The sequence below is a fragment of the Microtus oregoni genome, unplaced genomic scaffold (assembly GCF_018167655.1).
Source record: "Microtus oregoni isolate MIOR12 unplaced genomic scaffold, Mior012 000049F_ref0000343, whole genome shotgun sequence".
NCBI lineage: Eukaryota > Metazoa > Chordata > Mammalia > Rodentia > Cricetidae > Microtus > Microtus oregoni.
The window spans coordinates 4,302,082-4,321,136 of record NW_024543223.1 but is presented as its reverse complement, the minus strand read 5'-3'; the positions used below and the strand labels follow the sequence as shown (position 1 = coordinate 4,321,136).

At 48.0% G+C, this 19,055-nt stretch overlaps 1 protein-coding gene across 2 annotated transcripts; it reads left to right on the top strand.

Moving 5' to 3' along the window:
• The first annotated feature begins 1,435 nt into the window (after positions 1 to 1,435).
• Positions 1,436 to 18,297, top strand: LOC121436480 (TNFAIP3-interacting protein 2). 2 transcript variants are annotated; one of them, XM_041636426.1, is made up of 6 exons: positions 1,436 to 1,770; positions 11,117 to 11,407; positions 13,859 to 13,948; positions 14,780 to 15,028; positions 15,196 to 15,315; positions 17,430 to 18,297. In XM_041636426.1, the coding sequence occupies exons 1-6, from the start codon at positions 1,513 to 1,515 to the stop codon at positions 17,691 to 17,693; spliced, it is 1,272 nt and encodes a 423-aa protein (XP_041492360.1). In that variant the 5' UTR covers positions 1,436 to 1,512; the 3' UTR covers positions 17,694 to 18,297. The 2 variants fall into 2 exon arrangements, with proteins under 2 accessions (XP_041492360.1, XP_041492358.1); XM_041636424.1 differs by having other exon boundaries at positions 17,427 to 18,297.
• Positions 18,298 to 19,055: the final 758 nt, after the last annotated feature.

Sequence of the window (19,055 nt, the reverse complement as noted above, 5' to 3'; positions counted from 1 at the left end):
CATCAGGTTCAAAAGCACTTGGGTGGTCCACCCCAGGCTGTACACGGCAGTAACAGTGAAGAACTTAAAAGCACAAATCAGCCCTGGGCTAGGGTTCTTTGGTGTGGTACCCCTTCCCACTTCTCCTTTATCCTACCACTGCCTCTGTCAATCAAGATGCTCCCTGCATGAGCCTAACACTGACTGTGCTGGACAATCACATAACATGTGCCTTGCGGCAGTTTGAATGAGAATAACTCCCATGGGCTCGTGTTTGAATACTTGCTCCCCAGTTGGTGGAACTATCTGGGAAGGATTCAGAGGAGTGTGGGCTTGTTGGAAGAGGTGGGACACTAGAAGCAGAGGGATTTTGAGGTTTCAGCTTGCTCTTTGCCTCCTGCTTGGGGATCAAGATGTGAGCTCTCAGCTTTAACCATCTGACGATTATGGGCATTAAATGCTTTCCTTTATAAGCTGCCTTGGTGGTGGCAGTTTGTCACAGCAATGGAAAAGAAACTGAGACAACACCCATTTTCTAGTGCCATAACACCCCTACCAGATAGGGAAGGCAGCAGTTGGGACCTCTCTTTTCTGAACAGGGGTCTTGGCTCTGAGGGCTAAGAGCTGACCGTAGGTGAGCCGGGCCTTCAGAGCCGAGTGTTCGTCCCATAAATGCCCGTCGAGGTCTGACTTTGCTTTGAGTTTGATGCTGCACGTGGGTGAGTTTCCGCAGGCTCAGCCAGAGCTTCTGTGGATCACACCGCGGGAACAGACAGGATGATGAGCGCAGGAAACCGAGTAAAGAAGGAGAAATGCATCCTCACATGAGGGGACCCCAATGAGACCTTAGCAAAGAGCCTTTGAAAGATCCTCCCGGCGGATCTTTGGGGGAGGAGACATTTCCCAATGGGAAAACACAGTTTGTATGGAGGCTGCGGGAAGGAAGGGGCCAGCACCTCCTGTCTTCTGCTCTAAGAACAGCTTCTAGCATTAAGGCCGTCCTAACTCGAATTTAGGCGCACCCTGGGGTCTGGTGGCTGGCTCTGGGACCCACCATGCATCCTGGATGGGAAGTCCTCTCTGAGCTCGGCGTCCCTACGTGACAAAACACATGCCAAGTCCCTGAAGAGGAAGGAGCCCAGCACTGAAACCTGACCACACTCCACGTCCGATGTTTGAAGTCATTAGATTTCTTTGCTCTCCTTCAGCAGCTGTACCAGAGGAAACCGAACCCTAAATCCTGGTCGCCGACTGGTTTTGATTTCGAGAAAATTCCTCAGACGGAGGGAATAGGGCCGCCGTGATGAGCCTAGAACTGTGGGCAGACAGCCTCTTGCACTGAGCTGGTGCGTCAAGACAGGGGAGGGGGGGCGGTGCCAGCTGTGCGCGGGGGCGGAGCCATCTGTGGGTGGGGACTGATTAGGCTCCTGGGAGTGGGCGGGGCGAGGCGGGAAAAGTTCCGGGAAGGCCGGCTGTCGCTCCCGCTACGCTCACAAGTTGCTGGTGCCCGGGTCCCCAGGAAAGTCCACCGCCATGTCATCTGGGGACCGCACCCCGCCCGCGGCCGCCGCGCTTTGTAGCCTGTACCACGAGGCCGGCCAGCAGCTGCAGCGCCTGCAGGATCAGCTTGCCGCGCGCGACGCCCTGATCGCGAGCCTCCGCACTCGCCTAGCGGCTCTGTCAGGGGACACGGCGCCGTCGCTCGTGGACGCGCTTCTGGATCAGGTGGAGCGCTTCCGTGAGCAGCTGCGGCGGCGGGAGGAAGGAGCCTCTGAGACCCAGCTGCGCCAGGTGCGGGACGTGTGGGCGGGCGCTGCTGCCCCAGCGGCCTCGGGTGGCACCGAGTCCTGCGCGAGGATGTGAGGCATCTGGTGCGGGGATCTGAGGCGCAAGGGAACCTTGAGGGGTTGGGGTCTGAAGGGCGAGAGTCTGGAGGGTCCAGGCTCCTGAGGGATGTCACGCACTGAGGTGACCAGGCGTCTCTGGGCCACGGGGTTCAGTGAGCACCAGGGTGTTAGGGGTGCGGACATTTGAGAAGTACCAGGTCCACAGGGGCTCAGGTTCTGAGCAGTTCTGAGGGACATGTAATGGTGGTAAGTTTGGGACCGACCCCCGGGTCTCTCGACTTTGAGGGGCACAGCTGAGTGAAACTTGCTCATGAAGTCTGTGTGGTGGATCCGAGGAACTGGAGGGACCCCGGAGTACAGGGATCTGTGGAGCGTGAGGTACTGAGGTAGTCTTGGACACATAGTTCTGTTGGTAGTGAGCTTCTCCAGTCAGTGCTCCACACCCCAAAGGGTTATGTAACTGTTTTCACACTGCTCTGTTGCTTTGAAGAGACATCATGACCAAGGCAACTCTTATAAAAGAGAGTATTTCACTGAGGGGGAGCTTATAGTTGTAGAGGGGTTAGTCCATTATCATCATGGTGAGGAGTATGACAGCTTGCAAGCAGGCATGGTTGTGGAGTTGTAGCTGAGAGCTACATTCTGATCCCCAGGCAGAGAGAGCCTGCTGTGGGCTTTTGAAACCTGAAAGCCCACCGTAAGTGACACAGTTCCTTCAACAAAGCCACACGTCCTAATCCTTCTCAAATGGTGCCACATGAGCCTGTGGGGGTCATTCTTACTCAGACCACCACAGTAGGGTCCCAGGTTTGAAGGAGGTGGAGTTCTGAGGAGGGCTGGTGTTCAGGGGTGGGTGCAGGGTTCTGAGGGACACTAGAGGCTCTCAAGGACATACAGGCATTGCTTTTTGGGGAATGTTCCAGTGTGTGTTTGGGTTATGAGTGCAGGTTTTGGGTATTCTGTGTTAGGGAGGTCTTCTGTGGAATGTGGGTTTCTGAACCTTGTGTGGGGTGCCAGGGACCTGAGAGATGCATAGGGTTCAAGGGATGGAGCTCAGAGAGAAGACCCAAGTCTTTGATTGGTGGCTTTTAGTATTATATTGGGAGAAGCGACAGGAAGAGCCTGCCAAGAGTCTGACAATCTGTGCGTTCTTTGGTCCTCCTTGTCGTTTGGTGTTATTTGGTTTCTATGAGATAATGTAAGCACACAAAACTGGGGCAAGGGAACTGTTTTCCCTGCAAGTGTTATCTGTAAGTCTGTGCCCTTCCCCGATGTTTGGGATAATTGGCATGCTTTTGCATTTGGTCCATGGCTATCCTGGTTTTCCCAGGAAAGAAGGTAGGCCTGAAAGGAGAATAGCTGGCCAAAGGTAATGTTTGTTTCCATGATTTCACCCCCACAGCCAGATTTATTTTTGTCCCCACCGTCTTCGGTGCTAGGGACTGAGCCTCGAGCCCCACACACATCTAGGCAAGTACTCTACCGTTTAGCTGCATCTTCAGCTCTCTTTTTACTTTTGAGACCTGGTCTCACTAAGTTACCTAAACTGACCTTAAACTCACTGTGAATCCCAGCTAGGGATAGACTTTGGATCCTCCTGCCTCAGTCTCCTGAGTAGATGGTATTCCAGGCCTTTGCCACCAGGCCTGGCCACAAGATTTTAGAGGGAGAAAAGAATGCAGTTTTTGATGGTAAAATTCAGAGTATCTGAAAAGTAAAGGAAAGAATAAAATAATCCCATATGCTTTTTGCAAGACGTTTGCCTGGTCTTCCTTTGCGAAGACATTTATTTATACTTGGTATTGTTGAGTTGATCCTTATTATGCAGATTTACTCTAATTATGCTGTCTTTGTTTTCTGTCTGTATTTAAAGTACCAAGAGCAATCAGACGCCTCCCCACCCCACTGCTCCCTCCTTCTGGAAGGAGGGTTGTAAAACAGAGCACGAGGGGAGTGTAGAACTCACCTGGACTGTGCCACCAATTTAGTGTTGTGGACATCAGGAGCCACAGATGGGTACAGAGTGGAGATCTGAAGACACCCCAGAATTTGTCACCAGAATATCAGTGGGAGCAGTTAGGGTAAGGGAGCTCCTCACAATCAGAACAGAACTGCCTTTGCAGTCGGGTGGCCATTGGTGTTCAGTGCAGATGCACCCACATGAAGCAACTGGGATTTATTTGTAGTTCTCTAGAGGCCCCAGACAGAACCAGTCTGTGGTCCTACGTCCTCTGACATACAGGTTTTGTTCGGGGATTTTAAGAATTACTTGCCATTTTATTTAGGAAATTTTGCTAACATTGTGGTGACTTTAAATATTACAGAACTACCGCATGGCTTCTCAAGTCTGCCAAAACCAATTGATTAATGTATTAGCAGTAGACATATGTATCAAAAGTTACCCCGTAAAAATAACTTTGAACAAGCTGGGCCATGGTGGCACACGCCTTTAATCCCAGCACTTGGGAGGCAGAGGCAACATTTCTTCCAGAACAATTTCACCGATGAGGCGACAAGCACTGAACTCTCTGAGCCTATGGGGGCCGTTCTCATTCAAGCCACCACAGTAACTAATGTCACACATTCCGTGATGACAGATATGTGAGCACAGTTTTGGCAAATGTCAAGAAGGCCATGTGCTTGTCAAATCAAAGCAGATACAGTAGCACTTTAAATTCTGTATTATCTTTCTCTTACCTCTTATTGTCATTGAATTTTACCAGTGAATGCAGCATGGTTGTGTTTTAAATCATTTGTTCTCCATCTGTAACAAAGGAAAGCAGCCGCAACTGGCTTTAATTGTAAAATCAAACAATGTGGGTCTAGAAAGATGCTCAGCAATTAAGAGAACACAAGATTGGACCCAAGATTGGATCACAGTGTCAAGAGGCTCACCAGAGCCTCTAACTCCAGCTCTAAGGGATTCAGCATTCTCTTCTGGACTCCACAGTTACCCAAAAGCACACATGCATACTCACATACAGATGCATAATATACAAATAAAAAGCCGCTCTGGGTGGTGGTGGCGCACACTTCTGATGCCAGCACTTGGGAGGCAGAGGCAGGTGGATCTCTGTGAGTTTGAGGCCAGCCTATTTCCTCTTTTCTTTGACTTTATTTATTCATTTATTTTGGCTTTTTTGAGGGGTTTGGTTTTTCAAGACAGGGTTTCATTGTACCTCTGGAACTCTGTTTTGGCTTTTTGAGACAATGTCTCACTATGTGGCTCTGACTAGAACTCACTGTGGAGTCCAGGCTTGCCCCAAACCCACAGAGATCCACCTGCCTCTGCTGTGGGGGTGCTAGAAGTAAAGACATGTGCCACCATGCCCAACTTTTTATTTAATTAATTTATTTGCTTATTCGTTTATTTATAGTCTCCACATTCATATTAAGGCAAAGAGGCTTTTGTGTACACACTAAATAATTAATAAATAAACATAATTCTTTTTATTTTTGGGTTTTGGTTTTTTGAGACAGGGTTTCACTGTGTAACAGCCTTGGCTATCATGAAACTTGCTCTGTAGATCAGGCTGACCTCAAACTCACAGAGATCCGCCTGCCTCTGCCTCCTAAGTGCTGGGATTAAAGGTATGCGCCACCACCGCCTGGCTCACAATTCTTAAAGAAGAAAAAAATGGCAAAGTGAAACAAATGATGAGTTACGTGTGTCTTTCACTAAAGAAATGGTTGATATAACCATGCATATGTGGTAGATATATTGTGATTATAGGGAACTGATTTAACAAGAGTATATACAAATTAGAGTTCCAAGAGAGCATGCTTTATACTTCCTAGAAAGCAAAGTGGAAAAAAGTCTCCAAGCAGATGACAAGGGACAGGAGACCACAGGTGATCAAATCTGCACAGCACTGGAAACATTGAACAACATACAGCTTCTATTATGGTTGCTTTGGGCTTGATTCAGAAGAATTCCAAAGAGAAGCAGGATAATACACAGTATGCCTATAGTCCTAGCCACTCAGGAGGCTGAGGCAGGAGGACCACAATTTGAAATTAGCTTGTACTACATGGCAAGACTGTATCCAAAATAAATAAATAAATAAGTAAATAAATAAATAAATAATATATAAAAATAAATAAAAGCTTAAAAAAAGAAGAAAACCCAATGGAGGTCAAAGGCAGGATAAATACCACAAGGTCTCCTCCTAAAATGCTAACACCAAAGAAAACTGTACAGCTATGTAAACCTTTAGCGGTTAAGATGCAATGAAAAAGGAATTTCTTTCCTTGTGATATCTGGGATTTCTCCACTCAGTCCAAGAGTTGGTTTTCCTGGACCCCCTTTCCATTATATATGAAACCTTTTGAAGATTCCAGATGTGTCCTAGACCATAGTCCATATGTAAAAAACTGTGTCTTGAATGGTTCAAATATGCCAATGGGATGTGTAGGGCATAAGCAACCACGAAGCTAAGAATATTAGGCTCTGAGCTAGGGTGGCTGGCGGCACAGCTATTTAACCCCAGTACTTAGTAAGCTGTGGTAGGAGGAGCTGAGTTTGCGACCAGATGGATCTACATAGCAAGGCAGTCTCAAATATACACACACAGACACACACACACACACACACACACACACACACACACACACAGGAGCAAGACATTGATGACTTTTCTGTGGACACAAAACAGATAACAAAAGCTGAAACAGACTGAGCAGCATGTGTGTTGAAGGTGATTGGAAGAGGGCCAGGAGCAGAAATGTCTCGGGGTGTACCAGGTCAGTGGGCCACGTGTGGTAATGGCCTTGTCAGGACCCCAAGTTGGTCTAGGGAATGTAGAAGGAAGGTGTCTGTAATTTTTAATTTTTTAAAAAAGATTTTAATTTTTTCTTTAAAAGATTTACTTCATTTCATGTATAATATACTTGCGTGGTGCCCATAGACTCCAGATGAGGGCATCGGATCCCAAGGAGCTGGAGTTACAGGTGGTTGTGAGCTATGCTTGTGTGTTCTGGTCCTGTACAAGAGCAGCAAGTGCTCTTAACCGCTGGGCCATCTCTCTAGCCTGATACATTTTTATTTTTCAGGTGTGCATGTATGTCTTGGTCTGTGTGTCATGGGAGTGTCAGCGCTGGCGAAGTCCAGAATAGGGTTCAGAGTCTCTGGGGCTGGAGTTATATATAGGCTGTGTGAGCTGTGCCGCGCCAGCTGAACTCGTGTTCTGGAAGAGCAGCGTGGCCATCTCTCCAGCCCCTGCCATTTTCATTCCCAAGGACCCTTTCGGTGACTTAGCAGTTCATGAAAGTGGATGTGTTTTGCTTACCCATAGTCAGTTTTGTGAGAGAGGGCGTTTCAGTCACAGGCTGTGGGAGGACAGAGGTTTATTACCTCTCGCACTCCAGAGGCCCTTTGTTCACTGAAGTAACAAGGCAGGTTTAAACCCACAGAGCAGCTGGACATTACAGTGAACTCCTCCTATGCCCTGGAAAGGCAGAGGCAGGCGAGTTCTAGGCCAGGCTGGTCTACAGAGTGAAACCCTGTCTAAACAAACAAACAAACAAACAACTACAGTAGAAAGCGAAAGGTCTGCTAGCTTGCTGTCACTGATGGCCACATTAGCCATCTGTCCAGGGACACTAGACTGGAAGGCACTGAGGGCTTCCACAGAGAATACTGAGGGGATGTGTAGCCAGTGTGTGTGGAGAAGGCCGTAGCTTGTCCTTATGCTATCCACCTGCAACTTGAGGCCTGGATGGATGATTTCTCAAACTTCTTCCAGGTTAATGTGCTATTCACCATGTGGCCTGTGACTGTACGCCTGCATGCTGTTATCCTGGAAGCTGGCCTCACAGGCCCTGCCTGCTTCTGGCACATTAGCCTCCTTTCCTTTCAGTTTCTCTCTACCTGTTCTGCAACACTGTATAGAACAATGGTTCTCAACCTGTGGGTCGCAACCACTCTGGCAAACTTCTATCTTCAAAAATAGTTTCATAATAGTGGCAAAATTATAGTTATGAAGTAACAGTGAAAATCATTTTATGGTTGGGGTCACCACAGCATGCGGAACTGTACTAAAGGGTCTCAGCATTAGGAACCACTGGTCTAGAGCGAAAGACTTTGTCTCAAAACAATCAACAGACAAAAAAATACCAAGCAATACACATGTTTTTTGATTTAAAAGATCCAGGGGCTGGTGAGATGGCCCAGTGGGCACGAGTGCTTTCCGTGCAAGCCTGGACAACCTGTTTGACCCCTGGAACCCAGGGTGGCGGGAAAGAACCCGCTCCTGAAAGTTGTCCTCAGGTTCCTACCTGTATAGATTCGCACACCACACACACATGCACAATAATAATAAAATCATAAGGCGAGAGTAATCGCTCAAGTCTTTTTTTTTTAAATATTTATTTATTTATTATGTATACAATATTCTGTCTGTGCAGGCCAGAAGAGGGCACCAGACCCCATTACAGATGGTTGTGAGCCACCATGTGGTTGCTGGGAATTGAACTCAGGACCTTTGGAAGAGCAGGCAATGCTCTTAACCTCTGAGCCATCTCTCCAGCCCCTCGCTCAAGTCTTTGTACATGGTTGGTGTCTCATTTATCACGGTGACAAGGTCCCAGGGTTACAAGATGGACCCCTGCTGGAAATGGCTTAGGCTTATTCCTGGCTTTTGTGAATCTGTTTCTTCATCTGTAGAGTGGACTGGTTAAGACTGCTTCACCCTGCATCATGTGCTGTTTATGTTTGAGGAATCTTTGAAAGTGGGAAAGCACAATTTTAAGGCCAGAAAGTTAAAGATGGTCCTTTCGGCTTTGCGCTTTGTGCTACTTGCTATGTGCGAGTAATCCCAGCACCCAGGAGTGCGAGCTTGGGCTCAGGCTCAACTCCTGAGTAACCTAGAGATAATTGGTTTTCTTTTTTAATAATTTATATGTATGAGTGTTTTGTCTGCATGGATGTCTGTGCATGTCTGGTGTCTGTAAAGGCCAGAAGAGGGTGTCAGATTCCTGGGAACTGAAGTTACAGACCATGGTGAGGGGCCATGTGGGTGCTGGGAATTGAACCAGGGTCCTCTAATAGATCATTCAACACTCTTAACCACTGAGCCATCTCTTCCGCCCCAGAAAAAGTCTTAAACAAAACAAAGTTAAACAAAATTGCCACTTAAGGACCTGTAGTTCCAGTACATTGGAAGACCAAGGCCATGAGTTTGAGGTTACCTGAGCAACAGACTGAGACCATGTGTGAAAAAATAAAATAATGATATTTTAGGCTGGCCTGGAATTCATTAGGTAGAACAGGCTGGCTCAAACTCCTGGCAATCCTCCTGCCTCAGGTCCCCAAGTGCTAGGATTTACAGACATGAACTTTTATATCCAGCTTTTTGTTTGTTTGTTTGTTTTGTTTTTCATGAAAAAGTTTCTCCACTAGTCCTGGAACTCCCTCTGTAAACCAGGCTAACCTTGAACTCACAGAGATCCTCCTGCCTCTGCCTCCCAAGTGCAGGGATTAAAGGCCACCGCTGCCAGGCAATATTAGTTTTCTAAACTACGTACCACAAATGGTGAAGCTGACGCAACAGCAATGCAATCTTTTCACAGCCCTCGAGGTTAGAAGCAGCAGATCAAGGTGTCTGCTCCCTGAAGGTCCTGGGGCCAGGTCCTTCTTTCCCTCCTCTGCTTCTGGTAGTGGCCACCAGTCCTTAGGGTTCTGTGGCGCATAGGTGCTGCACTCCAGCCTGTCTTCACACGGCCTTCTCCTCTGAGTGCATCTGTCAAAAGTCGTCTCAGTGGACAGTGCTCCTAACTCAGTCTGAGTGCATGTGAGCTAATGATATCTGCAAACTCTTTCTTTCTTTCTTTCTCTCTCTCTCTCTTTCTCTCTCTCTCTCTCTCTCTCTCGTTTTGCGAGATAGGATTTCTCTGTGTAACCTTAGCTGTCCTGGAGCTTACTCTGTAGAACTTGAGATGCACCTGCCTCTGCCTTCTGAGTGCTGGGATTAAAGGCGTGCACCACCACCGTCTGGCTATAAATACTCTATTTCTATTGATTACTATTATTTTTGTTTGGGACAGGATTTCTCTGTGTAGCGCTAGTTGATCTGGAACTCACTCAGTAGACCAGGCTGGCCTCACACTCAGAGAGATCTGCCGGCCTCTGCCCCCTACGTGTTGGGATTAACAGTGTGTGCTGCCGCCTAATGAGACTAATTTAAGTGAAGTTTGAAGATATGAGAAGATGGAAATTCCAGAGTTGACTGTAGCAGGTTTTCTCTTGGGTTACCAACCAGCTCCCAAATCATGATACGGGGACTTATTATTAGTTATGAATGCCTACACCACTAGCTTTTTTTCTTTTCTTTTTTTCTGTTTTGGAGACAGGGTTTCTCTGTAGCTATGGAGCTCTTGTAGACCAGGCTGGCCTCGAACTCACAGAGATCTGCCTGCCTCTGCCTCCCGAGTGTTGGGATTAAAGGCGTGCATCACCACTGCCCAGCTACCACTAGCTCTTATAATTTAACCTGTTTCTCTTCATTATCTATGCTTTGCCTCAGGGCTTTTTACCCTTCTTTCTGTAACTCTTTCTCCCTGTCTTGCTGGCTGGCAGCTGCCTGCCTGGCTGGCCCCCGGCATCTCCCTTTCTTTCTCCCTCATTCTCTCTTGAGCCTAGATCCCTCCTCCTACTTAATCTTGCTGCCCTCCAGTCCTGCCTATCTCTCTCCTGCCTAGCTATTGGCCGTTCACCTTTTTATTAGACCTACCAGGTGCCTTAGGCAGCCCAAGTACTACATCTTTACAGGTGTAAACAAATGAAGCATAAACAAACGTAATAAACTTTGCCTGGTTAAACAACTGTGACAATCTTTACATAGTTAAAGTAATAGTCCACATCAGCTAACTTTATTATTTTCTGGAAAGCCTACCCAAAGGGCGAGTGGTACCTAGTGATACATTATCCTTGCCAGATTTCCTGTTTTAGCACATTTGCTTTCTTCCCCTCACATAGCCCAGACTGTCCTCAAAGTTGCTATATAGTTGAGGATGGCCAGAACTTCTTGTACTCCTACTTCCTAAGTGCCGGGATTGAGGTGTGTTTTATCCTGCCTGCTTTTGAACCTCTGCTTTTTAACATTGTTTCATTATTCACTCTGCTTTCATTTTCACAACTATTGTACCTGCCTGTCTTCCTTTACAGTTTCAGCAGGGTCTCTCTGGCTGGCCTCAAATTCTTGATTCTCCTGCCTCAGCCTCCCCACTGCTGGGATTAAAAGCATGTGTCGCCACACCCACCTAAACTGTGCTTTGAAATTACTTTCTGTCAGGAAGTTGAGAGACTTACTGAGCAACTAGAAGAAAAAGAGAGGGAGATGCAGCAGCTGATGAGCCAGCCTCAGCATGAGCGAGAGAAGGAAGTCGTCCTGCTTCGGAGAAGTGTGGCAGAGAAGGAACAAGCCAGGGCCGCCAGCGATATCCTGTGCCGCTCCTTGGCTGATGAGACCCACCAACTGCGCAGGACGTTGGCTGCCACTGCCCACATGTGCCAGCATCTGGCCAAATGTTTGGATGAACGACAGCACGCGCAGGGAGACATGGGGGAGAAAAGCGCTGACGAGGTAGGCAGTAACTAAAGCAAGTGAAGACTCTGGTGTGGCAAGAGCTGTTGCCTGTCATTCTTTAGTCCTGTGCCAAGATCAGGGGTGTCATAGCTCTGTTCTCAGAGCTTGTCTGGAGAGAGCCAATGGAAGACATGGCAGGAAACTTGAGTGGCCTGTCTCCCCAGCTTCCAGCATTGTCTGCAGCTGATCCTGCATGCACGTGGCAATGGCACTTTGGTCTTTTCTGCCACTGAGGATAGGAAGGAAGAGCTGGGGATAGAGGCGCTGCCTACAGGAAGTGTTGTCACATGTATAGTCAACAAACAGAAACTGAGGCAGATCTAGGCGGTACTGCTAAGCAGGAGCAAGGCCTCCACATATGCAGAGTCCTGGCCTAAAGCTACTGGAAGAGCCGTGAGCATCAGCCTTCTGCAGACTCCAAGCATCTGTGGGGTAAGAGTTGATCCACCCACAAGCCTTATGAAGAGCCAGAACTTCTATTGCTAGCAACATGGCCTAGCATAAGCTAGGAGACCTGCCACCCTCAGGGCTGCAACATCTTCATTATCACATGACATAGAATACCTTCATGCCTCAAAAGCATGACCTCCATGTAGACGCTATGTGAGGTGGACAGCAAATGGTGACAGAGGGGACAGGTTGCAGTAGGGACCCAGGAAAAGCCCTCTGTGCCTCCAGGCCAGGACGGTTTGGGGGAAGAGAGGAGCATGACCAAGGTTTTGGCGCCCATAAGGTAGTCATGAGGAAGAGACGCATCTCGCAAACCAGAGTGGTCCTCATCAGGAATAGCATGGGACCAAGCCTCAGTGTAGGCCAGGTACTGGGCATGGTACCTGATTTACTGCTGCCAGGTGGTACTGACCAGTGAGGAGCGGACAGAGAAACAGGTACATATGGCACGCCTTGCCTCAGTTACCACTGGGTGTATTTGTGACCTTTGTGTTCCTATGACTACGACACCAACAGAAACAACTTCAGAGAGGGTTTTAGTCTAACATGGCAGGGATGGCACGGACAAATTTATGGCAATGAGAACTCGTGGCAGAGGATCCTCACATCACGACAGGCCAGGAAGAGACAGACAGAGAGGCAGAGAGACCCTGGAACCAGGGGCAGGGTATCAGCTTCAAAGGCCTGTCCTTAGTGCTTTCTTCTGACTGCTAGGCTACACTTCCTAAAGGTTTTGTAGCCTCTGCAGATGGCGCCATCCGCTGGGGACCAAGCTTTCAAACCATGCGCCTTGGGGAACGTTTCTGAATCAGAACACAACAGTGGAGCAGACTGAGTCTCCATCTCATGTGCACTGCCCCACACAGGGCCACTTGGGTACATCCCTTTCTAGGCAGTTCTCTGAGGCTATGGCAATGTTCACGGAAAGGGGACAAACAATAACCAACATGAGAGAAACAAACTTGGTCATGAAGCACCCAACTCAGTTGGATTTCACAAGATCACCAGGGAGAACACAGCTGTATTCGTGGCTGGATAGGAGGTAGTGGGTCTCTTGTCTGAGTTTGTATCACCATATTATTCCCTTTGAAGATCTTGAAGTAGCCTCACACCATGATCATCAGGCTGAGGTGGGTGCTGGATTGTGACAGACAGGCATCTCATGTCTTTTAAGTCAGTATCACTTCTCAGCCCTGGACTTGGCTGAGTCATCCGGGGCTTCCCAGCAGACAGGGTTAGGACATGTACTTCCTGTCATTCAAGGGGAATTCTTAAAACTAATGTCAGTGATTTACAGTCCTCTGTACTGTTCGGTGCCTGGAATTTCTGGGGTACAGAGTATACCCCAGAAAAGTTTTATCAGACTTTACAGCTGGGTCAGCCAGCAGCTATTAGGGATTAGTTTGGGGTGTGACTTCTGTGAGTGAACAGCCCTGCGTGAAGCACAAGTGAGGTTGCTTCATCCAGATTAGTTCACTTGTCTCGAGGCAGGATTTCTGTCTTGATGAGTCTGAAGGAGGCAAGATGGGTCTGTGGCCAGGCCCATGGCAGGGACCTGGAAAGCCTCCTGGATGCTGGCAGAGGTATGTCTCTTTTAGAGAGTAAAATTCTGTCCCTGTCCTTCCTATTGCCTGTGACGGTAAGCAAGCTCTGGCAGTAGGAAGTTTTGTTACAGCTGGGGTACTCAGCTGTAGACTGGACGACAACAGAATGTTTAAAACACAAATAGCTCATGTTGGTAGGTAGGAAGGAACAAAGGCGGTGTCAAGAGTGACATGCCTAGAGACTCTCTGCTGTCTCCTGGCCTCCCTCAGCAGGGAGTGGGTCCAGGAGGAGCTGGACTTCCAAGTCCGTTTTTGTATCTATTTTACTTCTCCATCAAGTGAAGAGTCACACCCTCCTACGCTGCACTGTGGCCTCAGCCTCTGACTTCTTCTCCTTTTCTATACATGATACACACACAGTGACATGGTTTCTCTTTGTCTCTTTCTTATGTAGCTAGGGCATACAAGCAGGAATGCTTCTGGCAAGAGCGTTATTGAGAAGTTACAGGAAGAAAATCGACTGTTAAAGCAGAAGGTGACTCATGTGAGTGTCTGCCATCCCACTGGAGAGGAACATTAACCCTGAAAAATGGCAAATGAAGGTTTTTCTTTAGCTGGTACATGGAGGTGGCTTCTGCCCCCTGGCTGTTTTAACTTGATACACATGGTCTCCAGGGACCTGATCTTTCTGCCACAGAGGATAGATCCCGACTTCCTCTTGTCCTTCCAGATTAAATAATCAATGAAAGAACTGTAAGAATTACCATCCAGGGGGCTGGAGAGATGGCTCAGAGGTTAAGAGCATTGCCTGCTCTTCCAATGGTCCTGAGTTCAATTCCCGACAACCACATGGTGGCTCACAACCATCTGTAATGGGGTCTGGTGCCTTCTTCTGGCCTGCAGGCATACACACAGACAGAATATTGTATACATTATATATATATTCTTTATATATATATAAAGAATTACCATCCAGAAGTAGTTTTGAGTGCGTGTGCACTAGCCCAGCACTGAGATTACAGACACATGCATGGGTTTACAGCTTTTACATGGATGCTGGCCATCTGAAATCGGGGTCTTCATGCTTGCTCAGCAGGTACTTGACTGACTGAGCCTCTGCCCCTAGGAGTATTGGGTTTTCTTTTCTTACTCTTCTTCTGGGAAGTAGTTCTTAAGGCAGGAAAATTACACTGAGTTCACATCTGTTTAAGGCCCTTAATATGGACGCTACTATAATGTATCAGGATTCCCTGGTAGGCTTAGAATTCTCGCTACCCAAGGGAAAGGGAAAGGGAAGTAGTTTCGTAAATTACTGCTGATAATTACAGTTCCATGCTGGCCTGAGCAAACATGTCTTCTGGTTCTGTCTTCTCAGGTCGAAGACCTCAATGCCAAGTGGCAGCGTTATGACGCCAGTAGGGACGAGTATGTGAAAGGGTTACACGCACAGCTAAAGAGGCGGCAGGTCCCTCCCGAGCCTGAGCTGTTGAAGAAGGAGATTTCCAGGCTTAACAGACAGCTGGAGGAGAAAATAAATGACTGTGCAGAAGCAAAACAGGAGCTGGCAACTGTGAAGATGGCCCGGGACACGGCGCTGGAGCGAGTGCAGATGCTAGAGCAGCAGGTGTCCTCGGGCTCTGTGCAGGACTGACAGCACAGGCAGTGGTCGTAGTCTTGGGACAGCCTCGGCTAGAGGCTTGGTGGTACTGGGTGGGACAGTCATGGAGTAGCGGGAGAAGCAGGTAAGGATTTCTCCTTCCTTGAGCAGAAATGAGCATTCTGTCTTCTCAGATTCTTGCTTACAAGGATGACTTCAAATCAGAAAGGGCAGATCGGGAACGAGCTCATAGTAGGATTCAAGAACTGGAAGAAAAGGTCTTGTCTTTGATGTCGCGAGCATCCCAGAGACAGGTAAGAGCACAAGAGAATTTCTCCCCCATTAGAATTAGTATTTTTTATTATGAATTTTGAACCTCTTTGTCTTCAGAGATGTATTACTGTTAGTGATGGGCCCTTCCCAGCTCTGGGCAGAGTAACCTGTCCTGGGCGGCCTACGGTGTGACTGTAGAAAACCGCTCTGTGATACTTTATTTAGCTGTGGATGTTGGCATGGTGGTCTGTGTTGATAAAGGCTCCTTGTCTCCGGAGCCCTTCCTGTCTCCCTGCTTATTGTTGCCATGGGATGTAAGTATATCCCAGGCCCCAAGTGCTTTATGGGCAGTTCTGTTAAGTGTCTGTCATCTTTGAGGTAAAGACCCTAGTTACGATGTTGCAGAGGTGTGACACGGACCCCAAGCACTAAATGAGGTAGGTCCTCCAGGACAGCCAGTGGGCCTGTCGCCACCTGTTTTTAGTGCTGGTGTATGTTGTCAATGGAAGTCTCTCAAGCATGGAAGCTGTGCCCAGATAGACTCATGTTCTTCAAATTCCCAGGGAAGGTTTGTTACTTTGGCCACTTAGTGTCCATACCTCTTCTGTCCTGGGATAAACACTGGGCTTCCCTCAGAGAACTTCCTGTCCTGACATAGCTTGAATAAGAGAGGCGTCTCTGGAAATCAGTAGGCCAAGAAGGCAGGACTGATTTTGAAACTCTCCTTCCCAATAAGATGTAAGAGGAACTGGGGATCTGTGAAAGCCACCCGCACTGTTCTGCTCTGAGCAGCTGTCAGACCTCATCAGCCTCTGCCTCCGTTCCTCTGCACCAGGACACAGGGTCCTGGTAGATACCTTTCTGCAGTTCCCTTGAGCTAAATTCACATCAGGGGGCTGATGCAAGCACCAGTTCTAATGAATGGAGGGATTTGGTTGGAAACCTATATCCCTCCTAAGTCCACAGGCCAACAGGTGTGCCAGAGGACTACAGCAGTCATAGAGGACGCTCCCCAGAGCCCTGGTGTCCTTTTGATGTCACATGGTGGAGCCTGGGTGTTTCCCCATCCCGTTCTAGATCAGGCTTGTTCAGGTGGTGTGCCATAGGCAGCTGTAAGCCATGGGCAGGAAGGGGATAACTTCCTTTGTTTAGTGATTGTAAGGTCCTTAAATGCACAGTCATTGATGGCCTCTCAGGCAGCCTTTCAGGGACGTGCCAGAGGAATGACCATACCAGTTCTATGCCCGCCAAGCCAGGCTCTCCGAGGGGTTCCTGATCAGCCCCAAAGGCTAGATTTCTGGTGGGAACCAGGGCCTTTGTATTAGTTGTGGCCCCTCAAGCTCCTACTGTTGCTCTACCCAAGGGAACAACCACACGACAGTGGTGCTGACGTATGCGTCCTTCTGAGAAAAATCCAAATGCAAATGTAAAGTAAAAGCATTAAGATTAAGACTCCCATAGAAGAAGCAATGGGTACTACTGCCCATAGTGCTTTGTGCCATTTGTGTAGAACACATGTGCCAGACCATGCCAAGGGTGCACTCAAGGCTACCACGGTAGGTTTCTGAGTGTCTAGCACTTCAAATTATATTGAGGTACTGTGGGACTTAAGTCTGCCTGTTCCCTGGCTATGTCCTGCCACATACAGCACCCCCAGCTTTGTTTCTCTCACTCTGGTGGTATGGGGCATGGCATCCTGGTCACTTCCTTCAGTGAATATCCTGAGGCTGAGGGCTCCAGTCAGGCTTTCCACTTCATAGAAGGGGAGGAAACCTCACTCAGGCCTGTTCATGAAATGACCAAGGACCTGTAGGAGCTCTTCACTTGTTCATTCAGTACCTTTGTCTAGACATTAAGAAGCATTAAGATTTGAGGAATGAGGTCTCCAATTTAAGCTTTTAGAAACTCCAGAGAGCCAAGTAAAATACCTTGATTCCTGACCTTTGTTCCATACTACTTGGAGAAACTCTTGTGGTATGTGGACCAAGACCTGAGGTCTGATGGAAGTGAGGCATTGTGATATAGCAAGAAACAAAGCAATGGGATTTCAGTTCTACTCTGAGATATAGTGTGTCTCCAGTTGTGAGACCCTAGTGTCAGGCTTTGTGCCTTCTAGCTAATAGCCTGTAGTAAACTGCCTTTGACTTCTCAGCAGGACTCCCAGGAGCCAGGACCCTGTCGGATTCATGCGGGGAACAAAACGGCCAAGTACTTAGAGATGGATGCACTGGAGCGTGTGGCAGCTGGTGGCTGGAGGCCTGGGCCTGGGTCCCAACAGCTGGAACTGCCTGCAGAGGGTGGGCATGTCTGCACAGCCCACAGAGGTCAGGGCGACCTTCAGTGTCCTCACTGCCTGCAGTGCTTCAGTGATGAGCAAGGCGAGGCGTTCTTCAGGCACCTGTGGGAGTGCTGCCAATGAGCCAGAGCCGCCATGCCCACTGTGGCCCCTGACCAGCATAGCTGCTCTAAGGGTCTGGGTAGGTGTCCTCAGACTCAGCCCTCACCTTGTATGCTGCATTCTAATGGGATCTAGGGTCCACACATGGGCAGGGGCACTGGTAGGCCATTTTGTTTTATTTGGCCATGGTTCAGACTGGGTCAGAGTGAACTGTTGGCAGAGCAGAAGAGATGGGGTCAGGAGCATCACATGCATATCAATGTTGTCTCTCCTATGGAATTTGGACCCCAACTGTCAATTTAGAGCTGCAAACTACCTGGTGTGGGAGTATCCCGAGGCCTGCTTGCATCATGAGTTGTGTTGCTTGCTGGAAGAGGGTGTGCAGCAGGGGGTCCTCTCCAGGGTGGGAACTCCGTCATGCTGTACAGTAAGGGTGCCTCACTCCCAGACTGGTCTGCTGCACTAGTTGCCAGCACACCAGAGCCTTCCCAGACACAACAGTCACAGAGATACACCCAGTGCCATTGCCTTGCAATAGCACTTGGATTTCCACAAGCACCTTTATTTCCTAATCATTTATTTTTATAATAAATGGACTTACTATTGTTTTGCTCTGAGAGTGGGAATGGGATGTATGCAGGAACGATTCGTTGTGTTTTAGCTGCTTAGGAAAGTCTTATTCTGAGGATTCCTGGAGGCAGGATCTTCATTTCGGACTGAGGTAGAGCAAAAGAGCCAGTGGTTGGCTGTTTTGTTTTTCTAATCTTCAGGTTGAACCCCAATATCTGTCTCTGGGTTTTTATTAATCATGTTACAACCACTACTAAGAAGAAACATGCATGCTGTCTTCCCCCAATTCAGAGGTGTCAAAGATAGCCCTGCCTACATGGACAGAGGCTGCCTTAGGATTTGAGGAATGAAGTCTACCAATTTAGGCTTTTTATCCTTAGGAATTCCATAGAACCAGGTAAAATACTGTAACCCCCGACCTATGTTCCACACTACTCGGAGAAAATTTGGGTATGTGACCTGAAACCTGATGTTTGATGGAAGTGAGGAACAAGGGACAGGTTTTTTTTTTTTTGTTTTTTTTTTTTGTTTTTTTTTTTTTTTTGAGACAGGGTTTCCCCACGTAAAAGTCCTAGCTGTCCTAGAACATCCTGGCCTTGATCTCACAGAGTTCCCTTGCTTCTGCCCTCCCCCGAGGCTGGGATTAAAGGTGTGCACCACCACTGCCCAGTTTAGGTCATCCTTTGACATTAGTAAGAAGATGAGTTTTGAACTCCACTAATGCTCATATTTTTTTTTTTTAAAAGTTCAGGATTGTTATAGTATTCAGGCAAGAGGCTGTTGGATAGGGTGATGTATGAGCCACATAAGTGA

Coding starts and splice junctions, on each gene's coding strand:
- LOC121436480 (XM_041636424.1), top strand. CDS start 1,513: ATGTCATCTGGGGACCGCACCCCGCCCGCGGCCGCCGCGCTTTGTAGC. Junction 13,949..14,779: donor TAAAGCAGAAGGTGACTCAT/GTGAGTGTCTGC, acceptor CTGTCTTCTCAG/GTCGAAGACCTCAATGCCAA. Junction 15,316..17,426: donor CGCGAGCATCCCAGAGACAG/GTAAGAGCACAA, acceptor TTGACTTCTCAG/CAGGACTCCCAGGAGCCAGG.